The sequence below is a fragment of the Chaetura pelagica genome, unplaced genomic scaffold, assembly GCF_000747805.2.
Source record: "Chaetura pelagica isolate M959 unplaced genomic scaffold, ChaPel_1.0 scaffold76, whole genome shotgun sequence".
Lineage (NCBI taxonomy): Eukaryota > Metazoa > Chordata > Aves > Apodiformes > Apodidae > Chaetura > Chaetura pelagica.
The window spans coordinates 5555398-5574370 of record NW_009970723.1 but is presented as its reverse complement, the minus strand read 5'-3'; the positions used below and the strand labels follow the sequence as shown (position 1 = coordinate 5574370).

General features: G+C 37.6%; 1 protein-coding gene across 1 annotated transcript; it reads right to left on the bottom strand.

Moving 5' to 3' along the window:
• Nucleotides 1-736: 736 nt before the first annotated feature.
• Nucleotides 737-18943, bottom strand: RIPK2 (receptor-interacting serine-threonine kinase 2). The gene is made up of 11 exons (XM_010006417.1): nucleotides 18888-18943; nucleotides 15467-15620; nucleotides 14152-14307; nucleotides 11745-11902; nucleotides 9036-9085; nucleotides 8514-8675; nucleotides 5345-5430; nucleotides 5065-5154; nucleotides 4350-4455; nucleotides 2249-2428; nucleotides 737-1062 (listed from the first exon to the last, which is right to left on the bottom strand). The coding sequence occupies exons 2-11, from the start codon at nucleotides 15500-15502 to the stop codon at nucleotides 737-739; spliced, it is 1350 nt and encodes a 449-aa protein (XP_010004719.1). The 5' UTR covers nucleotides 15503-15620; nucleotides 18888-18943.
• Between the last annotated feature and the right edge of the window lie 30 nt (nucleotides 18944-18973).

Genomic DNA, 18973 nt, shown 5'->3' with positions numbered 1-18973 from the left:
CCTACTCTACAAAGTTCTCCCCTAAACCATATCCATCAACAACAAATCAAAACGACACTTAAACACATCCAGGGATGGTGACTCAACCACCTCCCTGGGCAGCCTATTCCAGTGTCTAACCACTCTTTCTGTGAAAAAAAAAATTCCTAATGTCCAGTTGAAATCTTATGCAGTGGTCTGAAGCACCTGCCCTGGCAACAAGATGGAAAAAACAACACATAAAAAAGGTCCTGTAAGAATGCAATGTAAACTGCTCTTCTCAGGTATCTCAGGAGGAATAACCAGCTGAAAAGAGAAAATTTGTTATAAACAGAGCATACAAGCCCCAAAATAGAGCATCTAGAGCTTTTTCTGCCTCTACGGCAAACACCAGATGGAGAGAGAAAAAACAATATTCCAAATTGAGAAAGTTTGTCTCAATCCTGTGAGGTGAAAGAAAGGATATGTATAGACAGAAAATATGTGGAACAGGGAACATTTAATGTTTTTCTTTGCCATGTATAAACAAAATACTTGTATGAAATGAGTCAATAAGTGTCAAGTGCTTGGCTTTATGACTGGATTCCAACTGATTAACTTGTAACTCACCAAATGCAGTCTAGATGAACTCAGTGTCATTCCTGAGACTTTACTAAGGCACAGTAAAGACAAATCAGTACATATATAAAACAACTATATAGAAACAAGAATCATGCCGTAAGAAATATTCACCTGGCTTCATACAGAAAGAATTAATTTAAAGATGCAGTCTTTGAGAATTAGATACAATGTCTGGGTAGGGTTGAAGTCCTAGCTGTTTGTTCTCTTTCAACTTCTGTATTATAATTCTGGCAAATTCCTCTCCTTGGCTATCTGAGGTATCAAGAAGTTGTCGGACTTTTGATGTCCTTGTAGGTTTGGTGCTTATAAGTTCATAGTCTTCTTTCATGAGTAAAAATCTTGATAGAAGAGCATCCAGTGACTGATTCAAACATGCTTCAGTCATCTGATCAATAATTTCTTCTCTTTTACTTTGTATCCATTGATGAGCTACATTCTGTTGTATGGTTTCCGAAGCAAAATCTGAGATTGGAGAGGATTAAAAAACCATAAATTTATATTTTAACTATCTGTCAATAGAGAGTGCCACAGCAGAAAGGATAAGCTAAGAAAGAGCTGTTTAAAACTTAATAGTCATAAATACACCAGATGAATAAACATGCTTTTAACATGTCACTATTTTATTCCTCATTTACAGTGTTCCAATCTGTTGGATTTGGTGAGTATTTTATATTAACCATGGAACAATTTATATTGGAAGGAACCCTCAAGAAAGGAATCTGATCTAATGGCCTGCTCAGAGCTTGGCCAACTCCAGGGATAACTCAGGTTGCGCAGGGCCTTGACCAGCTGAGTTTTCAGCATCTCCAAGTGGTGAGATTCTACAGCCTCTGTGGGCAACTTGTTTTAGTGTTCAAACTGACCTGATACTAAAAAGAGAGAGAGAGTAAATTCACTTTCCAGGGGGAATTTTATTGAAGTTTAATGAAAACATCTCTTTAGTTTCCCGTGTACTTTCCTCCAGCTGATGTCACTGTCAAGTGACAAGGGAACAATTCTCACTTTTCTAGAAGAGTGATGATGCAGCAGATATTTATAAATCAGCATATTATTGTGTTCCCCATATGAAAATATCTCTCTGAATCATCATGCATTGAAGGTTCTTTCTGCTTGTTGCACATTTTCAACAGTTATTTGATGCACAGCAATAACATGCAGTGAGCTCTCAACTAACAAAGAAAACCATTAAAATTGAGATGCTGACACAGCCTCTGCTTTCCTTGCCCTGCCATTAATAAGAGGAAGAATGACAGGCTTAAAAGTGGGGACAAGAGACAGGAAACAAGATGAGTTAAACTCAAGCTAACTTTTTTGTGTTCAGTTGGATTGCAGCACTGCTAGAGCAGTAGGAGAAATAATATGAGCAAAGGGAATGGGATAAAGAAGACCCAAGGCAGCAGGAATTAAATTTGCTTAAAAGGAGATTAAAAAAGCTAGGTTCTGCAGTTACAGGTCACATTTTACATTGCTTCTACTTACTTTGTTATATTAGGCTACAAAGCCAGAATTACTTGCATTCTTAATTTGTAGAATGCTTTGTATTGATTTCACAGATGAAAGACAGTTCCAGTTTCCATTTCATACACACATGTATCAGATATTAGAACACTTATTATGTGTCTTGGAATTAAGTCAGTGTTTGCTGTACCTGAAGGAACTGGTGATGACCGTAGCATGTATGATGCAGAATTTGAGGCATCTGAAATACACTTGTCAGATGAGGGAAAGGAACTGTATGGATGCACAATAAGTTTGGCACTTTGAGTTATAGAGGTATTTTCATCTGTGCTCTGACTGCTGAGAGAGTGTAGAACCTCAGAATCTCCATCTTAAAAAAACCCAAACAAACAACAAAAGAAGAGTGAGTTGTATTACTTCTGTGTTCAAATAAAATACAGCCATAAGATACTATTTAGAGCAATTCCATGAAGCAAGTAATAAACAACCTGAATTCACTTCAAATAGAACACATTATTCCTTACACTCAGGTTCTGAATACATTTATGTCCCTTATCTTTTACCAGGGCTTCACTGTGGGTTTGGGAATCTTGTTCTATTTTGGAAGAACACTGACAGAATAACTCCAGTAGATATGAACTTAAAATAATATCTCTGTTTAACAGTAAATTTTTGCAGGGACTGGAAAAACAAAATATCTCCTCTAAGTGTTTGGAGGTAGCTAGGAGTCAGCATGTAAGCGAACTGATTTATTTTGATAAAGTTTGACAGTGTAACAAGGGTGGAAAGACTGAAAGAAATACTCAGATGGTAGGAAAGAACATGAAGACCAATGGTGACATTTGGTGGGATGCCAATGGAAGCTCACGATAGTCCGTCAAAACAGCACACGGCTTCCAAGAAAGCAGAAAACACTTGCCACAATTTTTTTTAGTACTAAGTACAGATGTCTGGTAGCTTTAGTTCAACAATTTAAGTTAGAACATGCACAGGGAGAACTAGCAGGATAACAGCCAAATGAAGAAGCTGATTTTACAAATGAACTTCAGAACAGCATACCCTATTTGTCTAGTAAAGCAAAGCATATTAAAGGATTAGTCTCTGTATCAGAAGCAAAAAGAGGTTGTTCAGCCTGGAGAAGAGGAGGCTGAGGGGAGACCTTGTTCCTCTCTCTACAATTACTTGAAAGTAGTGAGGTGGTTGTTGGTGTTTTCTCCCAAGTACCACATGAGTGAACAAAAGCAAATGGCTCCAAGTTGTCACTTAAATGGTAATCAAGGTGGTCGAGTTACCACCCCTGGAGGCATTTAAAAGATGTGTAGATGTGGTGCTTAGGGACATGGTTTAGTGGTGAACTCGTCAGTGTTACATTTATGGTTGGACTCCATGATCTTAAAGGTCTTTTCCAAACTAAGTAATTCTATGATTCTGTGAAAATGAGAAAACAGGGAAATGAGCTATTTAAGTATAAAGCAAAAGCCCAGAACAAGAACACGTGAACAGGTTGGCTAAGGAAGAAAAATTAAAGAGGCTGAAAGTTAGAAGACAGCTGGCAACTCTGAAGGAGCTAGCTTCTGACAAAGTTCTGACTGTATTGGTCAAAAAAAACTTTTTAACAGTGGAGTCAATCATCTTTTCTGCTTTCATATCACTGCTCCCTACAAAGCCAACGGATGCTCCCTTCATTTGAAATATATGTTTGCATTCTTTCAAGTGAAGAAAATCAAATGCAGTTTTAATTTCATAATGTACTGGTATTTTACCTGGTCCCATCATCATCCCAAAACCTCACAATAGAGTTTTGCCTTGGAAGTCTGCCAACTTTAATTTAGAAAAGGTGACAGCTACAAAAAAATCTGTGCAGGTACTTTTGCAAGGCAATCTATTAAAGTTTTATTATTGAATTAATAATGATCAAGAGGTTAGACTGCATTAGAAACCTTCAGTTTACTCAGCTTTAGAAGAGCCTCAAAATGTTGAGACTTTTAATCTTTAGAAGTAGTTTAAAAATTATTAACTAAACTGCCAAGAGCGTGAAGGGACAAGTGAATGCTATCTTTGCACTTATGACTGAACAGGAAAACTGAAGCTGTGAACTATGAGGATTTCCCAAGCAACAGGAATAGAAAACCAGAGTTAGAACACTAGTTTTTTACCCAGAGCACTAATTTTACAAAACACATCTCTTTTTGGCATAAATAGAGATCCACCTTTCTACTATGCAGTGTCACAGTGGAAGTATAAAGCTACAGTTGCAACTTAAATTTGCACAAAGTCACGAGTATCTCTACCTGATGAGAGGATATTGCACTTGGGAACAGACTTGAATGTTGATACATCTGGAGAGATGCTCCGAAGAGGAAGTGCATCACATTGTATGGAGGCAGAACATGTTTCCTGAAATGATTCCAGTTGCGTATTGAAAAGGCGTGTTAAATTAATACGGACTTGCAGTTTTTTACAGAGTACTTTCCCATCACTGTCTTACCCCTACAATCTAAATGCTCAATAGACAGCACAACTAAAACACAGCATAATAGAAGAAATTATGTAATCCTAATACTTGTGTTCTTCCAAACCTGACAGCAACTTTGTCTACAAGTTTAATTATTAGAAAGAATCAAAAGCAGCAGCATTGATAAGCAAAAAACCAACACAAATCTACATCACTCTATATAAGCAAGCTCCATGGAAGTGTAAGGGAGCAAAAGACTCAAAAGTTGCAGACATTCTGTGCTGCATTCCTCCTGAAAGGGATGGCTATTACACATATAGAGCACATACCAAACATGCCCTTCTTATTCCTGCTTACCCACCCTTTTCTATCTTCACCTATGTGAGTATGCATTTGTTACACCCCAACTCAACTAATGCATTTTATGCCTTTTCTGACTGCACGGGAAAGGAAACTGCAGAACCATTTTTCCTTACTAACTGAATCCTTCTTTAAGCTCTCAGGATCTTTAATGATGCCAACACACCAAATGCAATATGTAAAATATTTACCTCCTGGGGATTCAGAGGTATATTTAGTGATATCTGCTTCACATCTGTTTTCTTCCCACTCTTATAAATACACTGTGATTCATATTGGGACTGGAAGAGACATATTTACCGTTGTTAAATTTCTGCTATAAGTCGACAGCTCTGTACAAAGATATGCTTCAGCCAGATACAAGGTTAGATAACTGACAAAGGAGATTGCATTTCTTCTAGCAAACAAAAGTTAACGACTTATTTGACCAACTTATTTGACCAGCTGATGACAGAAACTAAAGCCACTTACCTTTGATCTCTTTAACAGAATTACTGCTTCCAGCATAGCTATTTCATCAAATGTTCGCAGGACTGGCTCAAGCTCTAGTAAACATTCTAAACAAAGAAAGAGTACTTTGCTGAATGATTTCAACTGAGAATTAAGGGGTTTTTTTGCCAAAGCTACTTTCTTACATTTATTGTAAATTGTCTGCCTATTTGGATCAAACCACTTACGCTACTAAACAGAAGCTTTTTGCTTTCACCTGTTAACTGTTTCACACTACCTACAGAAACCCTGTCCTGATCTGGCCATCTTAGCACTCTATATCAAAAGGGATCCAGGACTGTGCCAGACCACAAGTCTTGCATTCCTGAAACAGATAAGATTGGTGGTGGCTTTGCTATGTTTCAGGACAGACCCAAACTTGGCTTGCTAGAAAGGACCAAACAGCACAAGACCTCTGAGTGGGTCAGTGTCTTCCCACTCCAGCAGTTATGTAAATATTTATATGATAAAAATAAACAAAGAACCTGCCACTACAGCAATATCCAGAACAGGTGTTGTGCACCAGGGCCAGAGAAGATGGTGATAGTCAAGGCACTGACCTATCACATCCAGTGAACGCAAAGGATAGTGTCCTCATGCTCACCAAAGGCAGCAAGTCAGAGAAACTAAAATCATCTGCTCAGATAGGAAGACACACGACAATCCAGTATGCAAGTGACAACTTGTGCTATGTTTCCTTGCTTTCTGAAGCTGAAAGGTTTACAAAACTAAATATTTCAAATTTTATGATGATTGTATTAAAGAAATGTCTCTTTGAAACTGTGCTCAAGTAAAACAGAACTTCAGGAAAGGATGATGGCCTATCACAATTCTACTGCATTTCTATGGACTCTATCCATTTGACAAAATCAATTTACCATACTAGCAATCCATTACACTGAATCCTTATTAGCATATTTTTAGATGTTACTATAATTTTACCACAGCTCCCCCATATTACATTTTTTTCCACTAGCATCTGCAAGACATGCATTCAATACTGGGATTCTTATTTTCTCGCATTAGCTAAAACAATTTTTTTCCAGGTCTGGCACTTCATTTTCTGTACTGAAATACTAACATTGTTGATTTTTGTTCATTATTCTTAAACTGCAGGTACATATTCCAAGTGCACGTAGAAACACAATGATTCCCTTCTTTATAAGGGGAACAGACAAGTTGACTGAAGTTTTCTATTTAAAGTTTATTAACAAAAAGTTTTTGTTCCAACCCCTCTTGTGTTATGGTAATTTCCCAATCAGTGATCTTTACTTCCCTTAATCTTGCAACAGTTTTGCAACTTCCTCTTTCCTTTTCTGATAGTGAAGTAGAGGAAAAAACAATGCATATTTTCTTCAAAGATCATCTTACTACAGACACAGCACTAATAACAACCCAAGTTTGGTCACACTTTAGTACATATCCCAGGTAATTATCCATGCAGTGTCCATTTTGGTGTTGTTAACTGGCCCAGGATAACAAAAATACATAAGGAAATATCATCATGTGTCTGCTCTTTTTGATTAAAAAAGCAATATATAAATAGATGTATTTCCTTGCTTTGAAAAAACAAATAATTCCACAATTTACAATCACATAAACCAGACTCATGTCAAAATAACCTGACATTTCAATATGTTCTTAATGAAAAAAATAATAATGCCTCAAAAAAATGCAATTAATTTTGGACTGTAATCTGAACATAAAGATGCTGTATATGTTTGAATGTGTCTCCATTTTTTCCCTTGCCAAACTGATGCAAGAAAATGAAGCTATGAACATTTCTTTCTAAGCTATCTGAACAGCAACACACTAACACTTTCCAGCTCAAAAGTTTTCAAAATACTACACAAACTTCTGTTCACTAAAGCTACAAATGAAACATTAAGGTTGCAGACCTCTCTAGTCATAACATCAAAAAAAACCCAAAACCAAAGCAAAACCTAAAAACAAAAACCAGCAGAACCAACTAAAACCCCCTAGTATTTCAGGTCTGAGTCTTTGCATGTTCAATCTAACCAATGAGAAAATAATAATACAGAATTGTTTAAGCCTTTCAATAACTCCCTTATTCTACATTTTTGCCTCTTCCAGGGCTTTTCTTACAGAATTAGGATCCTGTTTTCTAAAGGAGTAGGGAGGAAGTTTTTAAAGGACATGCAAATTGAACAATTGCAGCAAGGCAGCTGCAGGAACCCCTGTTAGCTTCACACCACACCAATATATGTGACCACAGCAACATGCCCAAGAGCAAATTTCACAGTTGAAAATAGGTAATCACTTTCTGACATTTTTGGTGGAACTACCTTTACATAATGGCTGAACAAGAGCCAAAAGCGACCACAAAATTAAGTATATTTGGGATAAATTGTTATGGGGGATAAATATGGACTCAACATACACCACATCTGTCAGCTAAGCATGACAAACCCAGGTTTGCAAAAATCAAACCAAAACTTTTCCAGCTCACACTATGCCACTGTAATCTCTACAAGCTCACAGTTCAACCTTATTGTCAAAATTCTGTAATCCACTTTAAAAAAGACTTAAGGTATCTATATTTGGAAAAAAAAATGAACAAAGAAAAGATAGAAAGTTAAGTGTGTACTTTCAACCAGTTTCTGCAGGATGTGAAAAATGGAACAGTCAAAGATAAAGCCTCAGTGAAAAAGATTTATACTGAGATGCAAACATAAGGCAGATTCACTATAGCTTAGCTGATATGCAATGATTTCTTGGTATGTTTTAAAGTTTGCTCATAAATCCCACAGTACTCATTATACACTTCACTTCCCTCCCTTTCTTAACAAAAAATAAAGTTATCTTCAAAAATTAAACAAAAAACCCCAAGTGCAAGTAGTTAAACAAAATATTCGTCTTTTTTTACAGGTAAATTAGAGAGTGCAAATACAAAAGACTCCAACTAACAACGTGGTTTTATGACACACACATAGTTATGTCCATAAAAGTTTGTTTACAGACATGGTGGAAGCAGACAAGCACCTTGTCATATGCAATAAGACTGAGCACATTTATCTCTGCACATCTTTAAAATTTCCCTTTTGCGACTATAACCTTGCTCTACCAGTACTATGTTCAACAGAAATCTATCCATTTAAAAATCTTTTCTCATTATATAAGGTAAACTCACTCAAGAATGATGGTCTTTCATCTGGGTTTTGTGCCCATCCACTTGCTATCAATCTTACAATGAGCACCCGATGAGGAATGTCCATTGATAAACTTTCTTCACTTAAGTCTAGTCGCTGTCCTTGTGACACACTATACATTATCTGCAAGGGGTTTATAACTTCTGTCAAAATAGATACCATGCATTCATTAGAAATATATGCAATATAAATGGCTTACTATAGGAGGCATAATTTCTTTTGCAGACATATTTACAGTTCACCAAAATAAAGTTATATTTCTTGTTTTACAAAACGTTGCATTTTTAATTTATCAAACAATATTGTATTTTTTTTAAAAAAAACACAACCCAACAATAGAGAATGGGAGTCTAATTTGAAAAGTAATTCAGAGTGTTCTTCCACAAGCTTACAAATTAAACATTAAAAATTATCCCCTAAAATGAAGTCCCCAGGTACCCAGGTCTCAGGTTTAGCCTTTACTTAAGGCTGGAAAAACAAATGAAAGTAAGACATGGCCTTACCTTCAAATGGCCGTTTCCTTGACATCACTTCCCACATAATAATTGCATAACTGTTTAAAATATAAAAAGTGCAGAAGATGTTATTTTAGATTACAAACACTTAATAGCACAATGTGCTCAGCTTTACCTTTTATCAAAACATTTTGCTAAAATGACTCCACATGCACACATGGGATTGACCATGGCTAACTATAATGATGACCTGAATATAGAAAAACTAGCAGGAATTTTAATCAGTGACTTCAACTAGATATAGTAAACAATATCAAGTACAGAAAAGGGACGTGGCATACAAACTCATTTTCCAAATCTGTATTAGCTCTTCTTCACTAATACTTTGTGAATTACGTACACGCAGTTTAAACCTCAGTATGCAAACTGCTCCGTCCTAAATGCAACATTTTGGCATCTCCCCAGTCTGGATCAACACCCTCTGACATTCCCGTGGGAAGTAGTGTTCACCTACACTTCTATCCCAACACAGTGTCAGGTAAGATACAGGCTTGCACCTGGAAAGCACACTCCAGCTTCCCGTCCAAACATATATACGTTCAACATCTGCAGTCTTTATAGGTAGAGATGTCACTTTCACACACAAGATTCACTTTACAAAAGAGACTCAGGAAGACCAATCTGAACTACACCCAGCAAACTGAATACACATCTGCTTACTCAAACCTGTGATTTTTTTTTTTCTGTTCAGATCAGCATGAATGGGAATTACCTCAGTGAATACAAGTCTATTCCATCTTCAGTAGGCTAGTATATTTCTTCCATCATTAGAATATATATTCTTTTAAAAAAGGTAACTTTAAACAAGTTTGCAATTTAAATTGGATTAGATTATCTAATTTAAATTAATAACTCTCTTAACTTACACAAAAATATTTGATGCAGGCAAAGCAAATTAAAGACAATAAAAGAATGTAAAACCCCCATATTTGTTTTTCCTATTTAGACCAGGAATTAGGTGTGAGGAATAAACCTAGTAATTCTAAAGCTAAAATGAGAAAGCAGAAATATTTCACTGCTTGATAACCTAATTTCCAATGTCAAATATATCTTTGTAAAATTACTTCTACTCCTTTCTTTTTTCAGTAAATCAATTTTAAAATAGATTGAAAAGTTTTAAAAATGCTACTTCAAAATATTGCAAAAAAATTTCCACTGAAGCAATAAAAATGAAACTATGAAAAAAATTATCTTTTTTGCTAAAGAAGAATTACACTTGTCAGAATAAAAGTTTGCTCAACTACTCAAATAATTCTGCAAAGACAGTATTTCCCTGTATCACTAAGAAGTACCACATTTTGCATACAGGTTACATTTAACTGCCTCAAAGCGTTAAGTCATCTAACAGCTACCCATTAGAAATAATATAAAAAAGTAAGAATAAAAAAACTGAGGCTTAAAATAAATAATTTAAATTGAGCTTTCCTAACTACTTATTCTATTCTCATTTTAACATTAACCAATGATAAAATTTAATCAAGTAAGTTTTAATAAAGCAGTCCTCCCAGTTAGAAAGCCTCGTATTGATGCACTCCTGAGAAATTAAAGCAAGCTGATTTTTTTGGCATGGCAAATTGTGCCATGTCAGCATCTCTGTTCTTTTGACAGGAATGTCAAAGAACTTTGTGTGCTCTGTAAGGGTCAGGGATTAAATTAAGATAAACAGTGGTCTCCTTGGAAGTAAGACCCTCTGAGACTGAATAATCTCCAGCCAAAACACAACCCTATCAAAGGCAGCTGAAGGTAAAGGTGGTAAAGTGGAACAGAGAGATGGACTTTAATCACAGTGAAATGCTTGTTCAGGCCTCCTCAATCTCCATTTACACATGACAATTCCCTCCACGATGGCTCAAGTAATCTTTGACCTTTCCAAGCCTTTTCAGATTAGCTAAGAGTAATTTTAATACCCTAAGAGCAATTGCCATTTTGTTATATGGGTCACCACCACTCTATTACTTCCTACTCAATTGCTTCTACTACTCAGAACTGACTGACACAAATCTGCCTGAACTTCCATGAAGTAAGTTATTCCTTAAGGAGATCTCTCTAAATGCTTCCTCGAATACTATTTCCCTGTTTTCTTCTAACCCTTTTCTGAAAATATATTTTCTTCTTGAAAAGTTCTTGAAAGAGTCCAGTGCAAAGCCACAAAGATGAGTAAGGGAGTGGAACATCTCCCTTATGAGGAAAGGCTGAGGGAGCTGGGTCTCTTCAGCTTGGAGAAAAGGAGACTGAGGGGTGACATCATCAATGTTTACAAATATGTAAAGGGTGAGCATCAGGAAGATGGAGTTAAGCTTTTTTCAGTGATGAACAGTGATAGGACAAGGGGTAATGGATGCAAACTGGAGCATAGGAGGTTCAATGTGGATATCTGCATTGAGGTAATGGTATGAACAGTTTTTTCCCTCCCTGATTTTTCTCTCTATGTACACTTATTTACAGAAACCACACTCCTCTATTTCTATAATTCTAGTTTCATTTCTGAGGCTTACACTTCTCACAGTGTTTCCTAAAGAAACAGGTGGTCAAATCCAGCTATCACTTAACTCTATTCTCCCTGATTTATTTTGCTTACACACTTGCAAAACTTTTTAAAAAAATAAATAAATTTGCTGACATTATGTTAAAATCTAAGCTCATTAAATCAAATTTGAATTCAGATTGCAAAGCCCATGTGAGAACAACATGCGTTACCTGTAGATATCGTGTTTTACACTTGCACGGGTTTTCTGACTGGGATTGTAATCTTCAGGTGGCATGTAGATAATAGTGCCTCCTTCTGGTAAAGAGGTTTCACTTCGTGATTGCGACATGGATATAACACGCCATTTTGACATGCCAAAATCTGCAATCTGGAAAGGAGAAATCAGTTGTTCAGAGAGAAAAAAACTAGATTTATCTGCTGACCGTGATTAAAAATTCCTGAAATATGCCCTAAGAAACGGGTCACTAAAGTCCTCAACCTAACAGACAAGTGTTGTCCTAGCAACAAGAAACACCAGCTCCAGTTCAGAAAACACTCCCAGGTCATGACTCATGCTGTCCCTACAGCACTGTCCTATCCTGCTGTTCTATTAAGGAAGGAATCATATACTCTAAGCTGGAGAATACCTGCTATGACAGTCTGTTCTGTATGAATAAAATCACTTTCTTTGTTAAAAACAAACAAACAGCCATTGAGGGCTTCTAGCTCCCTGGTTGTGAGATAAACACAAATTTAATACAAATCATAGTAGCTCTACATAATTTAGCCTGCAGATATCTTGAGACAGTTACTATGACAGAAAATATTTAGGGCACTCCACCTCACTCCCAAAACTATGAAATACTAATCTTGAATTAATAAATTTGATATTCTGAAATTCTGTGCTGGAAGAAGTTGCTGAATATTTTCTTTACTGTGCACTCTGGGGCCTTGTCCCTTCCTACGAAGCTTACAGTAAATCTATATAAAGAAGTAATTGACTTCTGTTTACATTCCTAGACATCCATGAACCAGAGAGCAAGACGTCAGATTAGGTTCCAGCTGGGGACATGAAGAGCCAGCCAAATATACTTGCTGGCTGAGCTGCTGAGTGTCCAGCATACAAGGGAGAAAGTGAAGTAGCCATCTCTGAGCTTTGGACTTGTCCAGCACTTGCATAACAGTAAAAATATGCGACAAAGATGCGACAACAGAAATAAGCTTTATAGAGAACATACAGTCAAAATCCACACTGAAAATAACTTTTTTTTACTCTACAATTCACTCTCACCGAGCCTTCCTCACTGCAACTGGTCATGTTATCCTGAACATTCAGTAGATCTAGGACAGTCAGAAGCACTCTATAAATGGTCTTACTTTTATACATACATAATACTTCTTTATTTGGCATGCATGATAACCTTCCTTGCACTTCCTGCCAGTGGTCCTAATTTAGCAAATTTTGCTTCACCCCCAAAGAACCCACTTAAAAACCATAAGAACAATCTTTCAGGCCTTACAGAAGGCAGGTATGCAGGAGTAAACCTCTTCCCTTCAATCGCTCCAGCAAAACAACTGTTTAGATGTGGTCAGGCAGAGCATCAGACCACACCAGTGCTGCAAGGGATTAAAAAAACTAATAGATTAAAAAAATAACTTGGACCAGTTCTGTAATCAGGTTTATCAGGAAGCTCAAGAGATGCTTGTAATGCCAGCACAAGTGAGTGGGAGGAAGTATGACCTGCCGAGGGTGTGAGTGGAAACAAAGCTGTGCAAGTCTCTTTGCTGCCAAGATAAATGTCTTTAGAATGGTAAAAGAAGAAATGAGCACTGCATCTTTGCTCAGAGGACTCAAAAATATTCATCTCATGGTAACAACTGAAGCATTCACCATTCAAGTAAAAATTATGTGCAAAATATCTCTTACTTCTCATTTACTTAAACAGTATATTCTACCACCTTTAAAGACAGAATCTTTAAAACAAAAAAAAAGCAATTATGGAAGCACCTAACCATTTTGTCAGAAGTACTATCAGTATCTTTTGAACATAATGGCAGTGATATTTTCAAAGGCAGAACTGAAGTTCTGAACTAATGTTACTTCTCTACGTAGATTTGCTTGCTCTAAGGAGCTTTACAAAAGCCATCTTCCAATATATTCAGGATTTCACAGTTACATGTTCTTATACTACACCCACAGAACTGATATGTACATATTGCATGACAGATATCAAATGGCGTAATGACATTTTAATTTGACCTACTGTCCTCAGAACTAATTTCTCTGAGCATCTCTGCCAGGAACACTTCCTATTTTCTTCCAGAAAGGGCCAGACATGCTACCCTTGGAAGGCTGCCATACCAGAGTGTCACTGCTATTGAGTATCAGCTACTGCTGTAACAGAAACAGCCCTGATTCTGGCTTTCTGGTCTTTTCAAGTGGATGAAATCCACACTTGAGAAAAGCAGCGTTTTCAAAAGAAAAACTCAAAACTTCTGTCTGCAAGGATAGAAGCTAACATCTGGCAAACAATTCTGTTCTCTCTGTATGGTCACATCCTCACTCCTCCCCTATGATAATTAGAACACTTTCACTCATTCTGGATGCTGAAGAATGTAAGAATTAAATAACTGTACCTTGACATGAAACTCATCATCCAGCAAAATATTTTGGGTTTTCAAGTCATGGTGCAACAACGGAGGATTCATGTTGTGCAAATAGTTTACTCCCAAAGCAATTTCATAAAGAATGCGGAATCTTAGGCACCAGGGTATTTCAGGATATACATCTTTCTGCCAAGATAAAACCACAAAACCAGAATGTAATCCTCTGTTCTGATCTAAGAGCACAACACAAAGGCTTTTTATAGGAAGAAGAAAGTGACCTGGACAAGCAGTAATATTTAAAAGCATTCATTACATGAGCTCCTTGAAAAATTGTAGCTAAGCATTAAGACTGGTTAGCTGTAAAAACAAATACATAAGCGTTAATCATGCAGTATTATATTTCCATTCCCTAGCATTCATGTAATAGTTAATGACTGCTATACATGATGTAGGACAGTTAGTACATTACTCATTCATATGGAAAAACTATTTACAGATGAACTTCTATAAGAAAATAGCAACAGATGATTACTACACAAAGGAAGGCAAGAATCGTATCTTTAACTGACATTGGGGTAAAAAAAAAAAAAAGAAAAAGATGTGGTGAAACCAAGCACAAGATAGTAGCCTTATAAATATTAACACACCAAGAAAAGGGCACTAACACTCAACTGTAATCTTGAAAGTTACATTGACACAAATGCCTTTATGGCATACCTTAGCTGAGGTCTCTAAGGCATGAGATATGTATTGATTGAGGATCAATTGATTGCGTATTGAACTGTGGTGCTGTGTAGCTTTACAGTAGCAATACTGGATGCTCAAGCTAATGGGAGCAGCTGAGAGTTCAGCACTGAACTTACTCCAGAGAGGTACATCTGGCAAAAATAACCATATCTGTCTAGATTAGCAACACTTGACTTCTAGATGCTAAAGTAAAAATCTTTAATTTTTAAAATAAAGACCTAGATTGACAAAAAAAAAGCTGATTTTTGTGTGATATTTACATTGGAAATAATTCTGAAACCCAGGCTGAAGTAGGTATTTCAGCTCCTAATTAGAGAAAAACAGATCTTAAAAGTAACTGTATCAATTATTCAACATGAAGCCAGTCATATGTCAGAACACTAAAGGAAAAAATGTAATAGGACTACAGCCTGCTGAGTTTGGTTGTCTTTTTAGGATTCAGAAAATCTGTATGAACACCAAAAACTACTAGAGATATTGACTGTCCTTTAATTTGAAATATTCTAATTAATATATTTTACTACTTTCCTTAAATATGTAAATCACAATCTATTTGAAACAATCAGGGATTGTATTTCAAGACTGTAAATATACTTACCCCATGTAAAAGCTGGTTTAATGACCCATTTGTCATGTATTCTGTTACTATCCCCAGAAATTCAGGCTCGTTGCAAATTCCCAAAATCGGCAGAATGTAACTAAACCTGGCTTTGTGTAATATCTCTGCTTCTTTTAAAAGGTGATTTCTGTCGCTTAAAGAAAAGAAACCAAAAAAATGTTACTGTATCTCTGCTAGGAAACACAAAGCAAATGTTTGTTCATTATGATCTCTTAAAAAAATTATGTACCTATACATGGTACTACCACCTCTCTCCAGTTGTTTCCTACTATGCTGTTTTGATAACAAGACACTGTAAGACAAATGAGAATCTGCAGATGCAAATACAAGACAGCTTTCCCAGTTTTGTTGTACCACACAAATCTATTTCCGTCACACACTTCATCTGTGTTTCCAGTAAATAAGGATACAGTCAGAACTCCAAATTTTTACCATCCTGTGTGTAACCATAATGGTAATAACCAGCTAAATTCATCCTACTTTACTGCCCATCTTCAAACCCTGAGCTTTTACTGAGGCTTATTATTAATCTTCTATAGAGTGGTGAATTGAATACTGGCAGTTCTACAATCATTTAAATTTAGTGGATACTCATATGGACTAAAATCATATGGGTTAAAGAAATGCATCTTCTGTTTCTGAAGGAAAAGGAACACCATACCATGTCTTGTTTTCACATAAATAGTTCTTTCAAATTGGGCCCCTACTTTCACTCACCCTCTGGAAAAAAAAAACAAACAAACTACAAACATGCCCTGGTTGCACAGGAAGAAGGAAGGGACCAGCCTCATTAAGTCTGACCTCCATAAAAATGTGAATTTGATGCATCTCTAAAAATTCAGACCATGCAGCATATGGATTTGAGAAGCTCAAGGTTTATTTAAGAATGCATATGCTACCATCCCTAAAAGTAATATTTTGTTTGTATAGCTTGTATCTCAAATGTAGATAAAAATGGGTTTGTTTACAGTGAGGATACTTGGGCCATGAAGGATAATCCTATGAAAAACAAAAAGATTTGGATTTTATAGTAATGACTGGTATGGGTACAGGCATTTGAGTAGGATATCCAAATACAGAACTTTCACAGCTGTGGAAAACTGTTCTTTTCTTCCCCACATAAGTCTAAAACTGATCTTCTGGATGCAAATCAGTCTGATTCAGAAGCGTAGAGCTGTGCTGAGCCATGGCTGTGCAAAAGCCAGGGCTGTGCCCATGACAATTGCTCAGCACAGTGTCATGTCACTGTCACTGTCCAGGTCCCAGGTGAGAGCTGGTACACACCAAAGAGTCTGGACTCATTGATGCATATCTACCCCTCACTAAGAAAAACCCATCAGAATATACAGGGAAAAGAGGAAGCCTGATGAACTAAAGCAAGATGCTTTTACGACAGGAAAAGTTTGAATTTCGCTGGATGTGAAACTAAGAGCAGCGGCTGATCCTTATCCATGTGATGGTAAAAGGATTCTATTATAGGAAACTCTAGGAAATGATTCAAGGAAAGCATGGGACAAAAGACACAACTCACTCCCTTCCTCCTCTCCAGAAAAGACTAGATTTGAGAAAGCTAGCGGTTTTCCCAGACCGTGAGGTACATCTGCATGGGATTCAGCTGTAGCTGGGAAACAAATTGCAACAGATCAAGGTCTATTCTCTGTGTGTCTGTAAGTCATCTCACCTTTGTTTGCTCCCTACCAGAAGGGCACTGAGTAATGCCTAACTTTAGTACCAGCCCACAATAGCTTCCCTACCAGCTTTGTTCTGTGGCTGGTCACACACACACCATCCCAAGTTTCGGGACACATAGTGCAGGCTCCCTGGTTGGGGAATTTACTGCACCATGAACTCTTCCCTTTTCTTGACAGCATTTACAGCATTGCATTTTATGTTGCCTACTATACAACTGGCAAATCACTTGCTGCAGAAAATTTTGTGTGACAGATTTCTTACAGCTTTTGTCGTCTGATAACATTTCCAAGCTCTGCGTGATCTATGGCAGGTGGCTGATTTATTCTGATTACCTCAGCCTTCCTCTCCACCATAATTTCACAGGTTAGGTGTCACACTAATATAAATTCTTGCAAGGCTAAATGAATATTTATCGGTTTCTCCCAACTGAGCTGAGAGGATAAACACTGTATTTCTAACTAGCAGAGATTTAAGCAGACATCTGAATTAAAGAAAAAAACAAACCAACAGAGAACACAATAATTCCTGCTTAAAAACATAACTGAAACTCCCTTTCATTCTGGCAAGCTTTCACAGATAAGGCCTATGTATACACACTTGAGAATAACAGGTGAGGTAGCTTAAACCAATTTACTTATATGCTAGCATATTGGATCACATAAGCCTTGTTATTTTAAGTGAAACTGTTCTGTCTAAATGCATAATAGTAGATCAAAGAAACCTAAGACAGTAAATATTAAAGACACCTAGATAAGACAAAAAAGGCAGGTTTACAGTCAAGCAGGCTTCAGACAGCCTAAGAAGAGGCAAATGTGCACTGATACAATGAAAAACAGGCACTGTAGGAAGTGAATGAGGAAGAGATGGAGGCAAAATTATTACCTGGTGTCCACTTACATGGAGTGACAGCTCCCGCAATAAACACGCTGTCACTTGAGGCACCCAGGAAAATGGGGAACACACCTGCTGCAAGTTGAAGAGCTAGTGGAAAATACCAGTTGCAGGAGGGAGTCTACAACCCTATTATTCTGAATTACCTTCTCTCAGTACCGTGAGACATCAGGAAAAAAAATAATCTAATAAATCCATTATGCATTGTCCCATACAAGTTTCTTCTAGGACAGTCACATGTTCCTTATATTTTGTCTCGGTAAGCAAAACACCTATAGCAATCACTGCATTTCACTGTCCCACTGATATTTAAGCAAAACGATGGAAAATCAACAGGTCCAGGAAGAAGCTGAACCGTGCAAATCCCATCTTGAGGAAGAACCAAAGTGCAGACAGCAGAAGAAAAAACCCTTCAAAAGAGGCACCCTGCTTCCTATCTCATCCACTGAGACCGAAACCACCCATTTTCAATATCGAAACAGAGGAAGCCTCGGGGCTGCTACGTGCTTTCTCGTGGATCAAGCTGAAACAGTCTTCGCGGGATCTCCTTCGCCCTTGCATTTAAACCAGCCCTGCCCAACAAGACACCCAGTCTCCGCTCCAGCAGCCGAGGCAGCCCAGGCAGAGCCTGGGACGCACCCACCGGGCGCCCCTATAAAAAGAGGGAGCGTGACCCCCCGCTTCCTGGTTTAGGGAAAGGCAGGTTCAGTTCAGTCCTTCACCACGGGGGGGCAGGTGGGGCGATGGGGGCACCCTCACCCGATAGCCACGCCGCCCCCATCACCTCCCCTCCCCCGGGCCGCTCCCCCCGCGTTACCTGTCAAGCAGCGGGCCCTGCAGGCATTTGAGGGCCACCGGGACTCTCCAGTCAGCGTGGCGGGGGGGGGGGATCCGGCGCGCCAG

What these genes read in the sequence shown, in the direction of transcription:
- RIPK2 (XM_010006417.1), bottom strand. Translation starts at nt 15,502, where the DNA reads ATGACAAATGGGTCATTAAACCAGCTTTTACATGGG. An exon ending in TAAACCAGCTTTTACATGGG is followed by an intron (nt 14,308 to 15,466) that starts GTAAGTATATTT and finishes TTATCTTGGCAG; the next exon opens with AAAGATGTATATCCTGAAAT. An exon ending in AAGGAAACGGCCATTTGAAG is followed by an intron (nt 8,676 to 9,035) that starts GTAAGGCCATGT and finishes CTATTTTGACAG; the next exon opens with AAGTTATAAACCCCTTGCAG.